General features: G+C 29.9%; 1 protein-coding gene across 1 annotated transcript in view; it reads left to right on the top strand.

Moving 5' to 3' along the window:
- LOC106466517 (protein CDV3 homolog A-like) overlaps positions 1-7,117 on the top strand; it is a 20,305-nt gene extending 13,188 nt beyond the window's left edge. Inside the window, exons 4-5 of the mRNA XM_013926809.2 lie at positions 4,838-5,027; positions 5,358-7,117. Coding sequence (XP_013782263.1) covers positions 4,838-5,027; positions 5,358-5,490 — 323 coding nt within the window. The 3' untranslated portion in view covers positions 5,491-7,117. The remainder of the gene's footprint in view (positions 1-4,837; positions 5,028-5,357) is intronic.
- The last annotated feature ends 1,950 nt before the right edge of the window (positions 7,118-9,067 follow it).

The raw sequence follows: 9,067 nt of genomic DNA, 5'->3' as shown, positions 1-9,067 counted from the left end.
ATTTTAATGTGCTTGGATTGTGTCTTTAGTCTGCTCGAAATTTCATATTTTTCTAGACAGGTTACTTTGTAAAGACTAAAGGTCAGTTTTATATTATTGGATATGGTAACATGAAAGCACATGTGCTGCATCATTGTAACTTCTGTATTGTTTACCAGACAAGGCTGAAAGGTGAATATAATAAAAATAATAGATAAATAAATGTATTATAATATGAGATTTGAGCTATTTAGTCTAAACATTTATATTTTCATGTTATAATTTGTTTTCATTCTATTAGGTCGTCAAGAAATTGTCACTATTTTTAGGTGAAAAAACCTGAACAACTTGTATATCAAAACAAAACATTTATTATTGATGATTATGTTCCATCTTACCATCAGGTTAATGCCATGTTTAAAGAAATCACTTGGCTTTGAAGCAAAAAACAAGTCGATGTCCTCTTTAACACCTTCCACATTTACATACCTTTTCCCATTAAGATGGTGTTGCACTAAATGAAAAAGATAGTAATCTGATGGTGCCATATCTGGAGAATGAGGTTGATGGGGAGGACTTCCCAATCCAACTCCATAATCTTGTGTTGCGTGAAATGTGCCGCATGTGGACGATCATTGTCATGAGGAAGAACACCTTTTCGATTGATGAGTGAAGGGCTTGATTTAAACGTTTCAGTTGCTGAATATAGATCTCTGCATTGATAATCCATTGTGGATTGAGGAGATTGAAATGAATTACTCTTTTGATGTCCCACCAAATGCAAAGCATCACTTTCTGTGGATGGAGTCCAGGTTTTTGGGTTTGAATTGGTTTTGTCTAGGACTGTGCTATTGTTTTTGGCATTTAATATTTGCATAGAGAATCCATTTTTCATCACCGGTGACAATTATGTCCAAAAATGGTTCATGCACATTACGTGCCAGAAGAAACAAAGCAACGTTCACATGTTGGAAACGATGATCATCAGAGAGTTCGTGAGACACCCAAACACCTTCTTTAAGGAGTTTTCCCATATTCCTTAAATGTTTACGTATTGTTTCATGAGAGACGTGCAATTTCAGGGCCATTTCACAAATGTGTTGCCTTGGGTTAGACTCAACAAGAGTCTTCAGAGCATCAATATCAATTCCAACATGTTGTGCCCTGCCATCATAGTTTTTAAGGCTAAAGTCACCTGACGAAATTTGCTGAACCATTGTTGATACTTACGAACGTTCAAAACATTTCCATAAACTTCTTTGATATTCCTTGTGGATACAGAGACGTTTCCCTTCTTGTATTCAAACAGCATTTTATGCCGAATGTGTCTTGTCATGTGCCATCACTACAAGGGATTAGAGTATACTAAACTTTACACATTATATAGGTTACACTAACGTGACGTTTAGGCGGATCTAAACGTTTAACTATTATACTATTTTTGGGGGTGGTTAATGAAAGTGTTCCAAAATGCGACATTAAATTCTTGACAACCTAATAGAATGAAAGAGGCATAATTTATTTTTATTTCCTAATTTTTTATGGTGGTTACGAGATCGGTCAAATCTACCGAACCTGTACAGAGAATAATTACTGAAAATAACAGATAAGATATAAAGTGTTTTCTTAAGAAACTTTTGATAACTATCTCAACATTATAAATATTTTGCATGTGAAATTTGAACATTTTCTGATGCATAAAAGTATTTTTAAGCTTAAAATGAAAATTACTTTGCATGTTAGATAGGAAACATGCGAAAAGAAAAAAACTTGTGAGAAAAAAATTGGTTTACAAACTTTAAGACTTAATAAAAAAAAAAATTGATATTTTGCATAAGAAAACATTGTAATGTTTACTGATAATCTGACAAATTTCATTAACCTACACTTACTAATTTAAAAGTTATAGCATGAAAACCAAAATGGTTATGAGGTCAGTCCCATGGACCTATCTCGTGTTGAAAGAGTTAACTGACCTTGTAACCACCATGGAACTATGACAATATACAAACTATAACTATATAAGTGTATCTTCATGAAATCTGGTAAGCTTTTAGTAAATGTTACAAGTCTGTTGTAGACAAAAAAATAATTTTTTTTTAATGAGCTTTTTGTTTCTAAATTTTAGTCTCTGAATTTTTGAAGCCTTTACTGATGCAAGATGATTTTCATGCTAAGAATAAAAATATTTTTTCCTCTTCCAGTTTCCATATTTAATTTGCATGAGCCCTAAAATCTCTTAAATGAATAAGAAAAGTTTATTTTTTTTCAGTGAAACTTTATATTTTATCTGTTATTTTCACTATCCTAACAGTTTACATAAGCTCATCTCATTTAACCACCACATAAAAAAAAAGGAGAAGAAAATGCAAAATCTGAATTACCCTTTTCCCTTTCTATGATGTCTGCACATTGTAACAAATACTTACCACTATTTATTCCTAAAGCCAAAACTAATAATTTTTTATTTACAATTGCACTTAGACCTTCTCAAAGTATGGCAAAAGCCATTTATCGTAGCCAGACAGCCTTGTGTAGACAAATTGAGTTACAAGCATGCCAAAATCAAATTACAATTATGTTATGCAGTTATGCATGCAAAGATATTGGGAATCGTGAGAAATTTTTTCCTTTAAGTTTTTTTTATCTAACTATTAGGTTTCTGATTTTTATATTTTAGTTAGTTTTATGACAATAAATAAAAATATACATGAAAAACAATTTATTAATTACATTTTGAATCTTGTCTTTTTTAAGCTTTTGTACTTGTAAGAAAGAAGTTCTTGATGCTCACCAGGCCTATTTTTTAGCTGTCTTACTGTCTTTTTAGAATACAAAATATTGCCCACCCCACACACACAAATTGAATGTCCTAAAATTAGTATAACTTAACTGAATATAAAACTGGACTGAAATAATTCCAATAACTGGTCAAGCTGAGCTCCAAACCTATCATCTGAACAATTCTAGCCTTGTAGCATTCATGCTTGCTGTTTCAGTTGTAGGGACATTATAATGTGACAGCCAATCCCATTGTTCATTGGTAAAAGAGTAGCCCAAGAACCGACAGTGGATGATGTTGAGATAGCCATTGAATATCTTTGTGCAAAATTCTAAACAATCTGACAAACAAATTAGTTGACCAACTTTAGCAGCATGTTTTAGATAAAGTTTAATTAAGACGTATATACTAACATTTTTACATATTAACTGAAAGACTTTTGGGCAAGATGAAACGTTTTTTTTACTAATTTTGTAATGAACTCGCAACATGTATTTTACCTTTAAACACTTTTCTGGTGGTGAGAAGTTTAACACTTGAGACTTTTGATGTTTCTGTTGTGTGTTCTAGTTTAGACTCTGATGCTAAAAGCAAGACTTTGAAGATAAAGTTCTTCACTGTAATGGTAAACAAAACCTTTAACAAAAGGCTGATAAATTGATAAATATTTCTTGTAAAAACATAATAAATCTATTTTGATCCCAGTAATATTATGATTTTATAAGTGGTTGTTTGCCAAATAAAATAAAAGAACTTATAAAACTTAAATTTTCAAATTTCATATGCTAGAGTGAATTTAACACCTGAAAAGTGCTCACTGGTCTGGAGGAGGTAAATTTGGGCTGAAAGTTATTGCTGGTGAAATGAAAAATTCATAATACAGTTTTGCTGTTAGAAAATACAGGTTTAAAAAATCATATGATATATGTTACATTTTGAGTAAAACTGTACTTACTACATATGAACCAGTAAAGTTATGAAATTGTATAAAGTTAAAAGTTTAATACTTTGCCTCCCAAAGTGTGTGATCTGTTTACAGAAGCAACGTAAGAAAGAAAGAAATTTAAAACATCAGAAGTTTCTTAAAATTTATTAAATCATTCTTTACCATCTTTTTCCTGTAATTTTATAATATTTCTCTGAAATGAAGACTTAGCACTTGTTATTGTATCAAAAAACTGATGTCAATATCATAAAGAAGTTTTACTGTGCAAGTTATGGGATTTTCTTGTTATAGCCTATTTTTTTCTTCAGTTTGCCAAACAACCATGGGATTGGGTTGCCCTGCACACAGAAGAAAATAGATAATAAATACAATTAATTATTATAACTAAAATATGTCTATGTATATTTGTAAGTTAAGTATCTTGTGACCAATTCCATAGCATTTTCCTTATTTTTTTAAGTATGGATAATGTTAATAAAGGAATAATGAAATGATTACAAAAAATCATTCATACTTTATTTGATAAATGAAAAGACATAATTTCAAAAGTAAAGTATGTTTTTTAACTAAACATCTTAAGAATTATTTTGAACAATAAATGTCAATAACTTATTAACATCAACAAAAATGCCTACTCTTCTCACTTTAAGTGTTGCTGTCCATCCTCAATAAATAAACATAAATAACTTGAATTTCTTTAAAAAAAACATTACTGAGGCAAAATTTTCTTCATATTTGGCATAAATTAGCTCTAGAAGCACTAACTGAATGAAGTATAACAAAGAAATAAAGATATAGGCTTTCCCAAAAATTCAACTTAGTGTAGTACTGTGGGGTGTTTTCATGCTGGAGCAAGAACAAAACACATTTTGTTCTCAATGTGGCTGAAGTATAAACGGGAGGAACTAGGTGCACACACTATTGGGGATTTCGGGAAGGTGCTGTGTACAACAATTGCACTAGTGCTACCATTTCTTAGTGACGATGTTAACAAACATGCTTGGGGTTCGAAAACACCCCATGTGAATAACAGAGTTAAAATGTACTAGCAATATTACAATTATTGAAGTTGAAATTTTTTCATAAGGAATTTTATGCATATAAACTAAATATATTTTTTTTTGATACAGAATCTCCTCAGCTGCAAATGGTAGAAGAACCAAAAACAAGTGGTGGTGCCTATCGACCTCCTCATATGCGTAATACTGCTGCTGCTGTCACTCCTTCAAAGCGTAACCCTAAATCTGCTCCTGATGTGGGCAGTGAGTTACACTTCCCTTCTCTTTCAGCAGCAGTTGATGCTTCAAAAGCTGGCATGAGGTTTGTTTTATAAAATTTATAATTTGTCACAGATTACTCAAAATAATAATAATTGATTTTTAGCTATTCTTACTGTCATGGTCTATTGTATAACATATGTAATATAATTATGATAATAGCAGTTATACATTTTCGTTTAAACTGAAATTCTGGCACTTTCATAGAATATGCCAATACCCATTGTCATTCAAATGAAGAAGTGTGGATAATTTTCTTTCGATTTCAATTTTTAACAGCTTTGGATAAGTATTAGAAATCTACTGGTCATTGTTACCTGAATGAATCAATTGCTTCAAAATTGTGGTTTAAAGAAGTTAATATTTGTTTCAGTGAACAAAAATGGGGTGAGAAACAGTTTCAGTCAGTTAAACATGGCCTCAAATCAAAGGATGATATCCGAAGTTCTGCTCCTCAGCTGGATTTGGAAAATAAGTATGCTGCACTCCATCAAGATCTAAACTGAACGTTAAATTTTGTAGATGTTGTTAATCATATGGACCTGCAAAGTTATGAAATTGTATACAGGAAAAAGTTTAATCCCTTGGCCTCCCAAAGTCTGTGATCTGTTTACAGAAGCAAAGAAAGAAATTAAGAATGTCAGAAATTTCTTGAAATTTGTTAATTCATTCTTTAGCACCTTCGTCCTGTAATTTTGTAATGTTTCTCTGAATAAGAGACCTGGCACAGCTTAGTGTATAAAAAAACTGTGTTGGCAGTATCATAAATAAATTTTGCTGTGCAAGTTATGGGATTGATAAATGAAGTTGTCTGCCTCAGAACAGTGTCAACAATGGTTTTGTTAATTTCTCAAATTTAAATGAAATTACTGAAAGATCATGTCTTTGCTTGTTTTGTGCAGACATGCTACATAATAAATGAAGTACATAGTTATTGGTTTGCTGGTGATTCTGGAAGTGTGACTATTTTTCTTATTAATTTCATGTTTTATGTTATTTTTATGCTTATCTATAAAAAAAATTCAGTCCAGAGCTTTTTTCATTATTATTCTATGTAAATGAGATTACAAAATCAGTATGATTATTTGTAGTAACAAACTTTGATTCTATTATTCTATACTAACTGTGTATTTGAGAAAAATTGTGTGAAATATTACTGGTTTGATGTATTGTTTCTATTTGGAAAACTGAACTATAGAATTGCAGTCAATGTTTACCTGCTTTATATTCTTCCTAACTTGGAGTTAAATTATATTTTTAAAAATATTTGTTTCTCCATGAAATAGATGTTCTTAGAGAGAAATTTAGTGATTTTACAAATTTTAAATTCTTATGAAACTAAGAATTAATATTTTTCATAAAGATGTACCTAAAGAAATTTAATACTTTCAAATAATCTTTATCATAATCTATTTTGTTTGAAAGCTGCTGTGCTTATTTTATTGATTTGTTACATTTCCTATAACATAATAATTTCAAATTTTGCTGGCAATATACATTGAAATGCTTGAACATAGTTATGAATTTCTGTTTAAAGAATAGATATAGATTTATTGGATGAGTTCTGTTCATTCTTAGTTTCTAAAACAAGTTTAACATTTTGGCATAGTTGAAATTGCATTAAAGAAACTTTTTTGTTAAAACATAGTTTTAAAAATTCCTGAAGGAGCTAAACCAAAAAAATGAGTGATTATTTAAAAAAAAATTAATATTCTGGCATTTCTGAATTAATAGAATAGGGCTTAAGATATGCTTTATTGGAGAAAATGTTTCTATGTGGTTTATAATATTTGTTGAAATTTGAATTTGAGTGGACCTAAAATTTCTGATTTAAATATTTTGGATTATCAGTTTTTGTTAAAAACAAAATTGAACAATATACATGATTGTTAAGATGTTCACAAAATTATCGTATTGAGAGAACATCAGTAATGTGAAACAGCTTTTTATAGGTTTATGTTATTTCTTTTCTAAGATTTCAAGTTTAGTTTAAAACTATGGGGGAGGGGGACTTAACCATCTTACAAGAAATCAAGAAATACTCAAATTATTTAGCTAAATAGAATAGGATATAATGGCGAACAATTTTAATAAGTTTAAATACAGTATTTGTTTCTTAGAAGGTTATTAAAACTGGACAAATGTGAGGCTTTCTCTTTAGTTTTTGCAGTGTAGGTATGCGTATAAAATGAAAGGTATATCGATAACATAGTATTCTTGGACCTTTGGTGAGGAATATTTTGCGTATTTCCATTTTCAGTCTCTGTTAATATGTTATGTTAATTGGTGGACATATTATCATACAGCAATAGTGAAGACTTCAATAACAATCACATTTTAAAAAAAATATGTGAATTTGCAGAGAAAGGTTCAATAAGATTACATCTGTTACACTATTTTGGGGTATGATTAAATTTTTTGTATAAAAACTTATTTTTATCATATGTTTATAAACTAGATCTTAATGACAGTAAACTGTTTATTTTCTACTAATGTCAGTACAAATCATACCCAAGTGGTATTGGTAATGTGTACATGATTATCATTTAGTCACTCATTTAAACAATAGATTGATGTTTTAAGAATTAATCATAAAAAGTAATATGTCATACTTTTAAAGCAGTTTACATTTTGTAATGTAATTTTAAAGTGTTTTTCATTATATAAGACAAATCCTAAAATGACAGAAGAATTAGAGATGATAAAATAATTGTATCTTATCAACAGTTGGTTTATTAAAATGATTTGCATATATTTATTGTCAATGGCTTTGTTTAATGAAATTAAATGCTGTAAATATATGTTTTTTTTAGCTTTCAACAATCTGTATATTTTTGAATGTCTATCAGTTATATTGAATTTTTTTCTTTAATTGTGTTTGAAAGTTAGAATCACTATAGGAGAGAAATTTGAAATATATGGGTAAGTGAAGTCAGTATAAGCACGAACTATAATTTTTATTTGCATAAAATTATAGTTTATGCTTACACATACTTCCCCATATATTATGTTTTGAATTGGTTTCAAACATGATTACAGAGGACTTGTGTTTTATTATTAATTTTCTTAAAAATGGGGTACAACACATTTTATGTTTTATTTATTATGATAAAATAAATCTGAAGTACTACTGATATTTACTTATCTTTAAAACTTTGTCAAATATTGAATAAGACAGTTTTCAAATTAGGCTTCTTCTTTTAAATACATACTTAAATTATACTTTGACATCGTGTATACCCATGTAATCCATTGGCCTATTAATTATACTTGTGTATAAGCAACCCATGGATCTAATAGTCTGACCATACAAATAATTAAGTAAGGTGAGAAGAATATCACATGCAAGTTAATATTTAGTTGTTTTAATGCATTTTTGTGTAATGTGATAAAGTTTATAATATAATTTTCTAGAGGAGTTGAGCAACATATCAAGCATATTCCGGAGTGCTGTTGATATGTATTTAACTTGATATTATAAAACGTCACCTGCTACAATACAAGTCATTTTTGTATAAATTATATCTAATATACAGTGGAACAGTAATGTGCAACTTTGTTTTGTTTAAATTCATTTATATTCAGCATGATAAATTTGTGGAGGAAGTGAGTATTAGAATGCTTATACACCATGTACGGATTCCATAAATGTTGCTAGAGGTAGTGTTTTTTACCATCAGACTTGAGGTGTTTGTGGAATTCAGATTCACAAACCATCTGCAGCAGCTGTGATGCAATCACCCAGAGTTGGCAAAAATTAAGCAGCATAAAGAGGCAGATAGTCAATCAGTGAATAGTAGATGCTACCAAGGCATTATTAGCAACATCTTTAATCAAAACCCAAGGCTGAATTATATTTGTGATGGCACAGACCAAAAAACCATCTAGGCTTTTAATGCAGCACCTTTGATAAATGCTAGAAACTGGGTTTCGATACCCGTGGTGGGCAGAGCACAGATAGCTCATTGTGTAGCTTTGTGTTTAACTTCAAATAAACCTAAACCTTTGATAAATAGTCATACTATCAGCCCATTGGGCTTCAGTGTTGAAAATTATTAATAACTTAAATGCTGAGGTAGATCC

This window comes from Limulus polyphemus, unplaced genomic scaffold, assembly GCF_000517525.1.
Source record: "Limulus polyphemus unplaced genomic scaffold, Limulus_polyphemus-2.1.2 Scaffold2285, whole genome shotgun sequence".
Lineage (NCBI taxonomy): Eukaryota > Metazoa > Arthropoda > Merostomata > Xiphosura > Limulidae > Limulus > Limulus polyphemus.
This window is presented reverse-complemented; position numbering and strand designations above follow the sequence as displayed.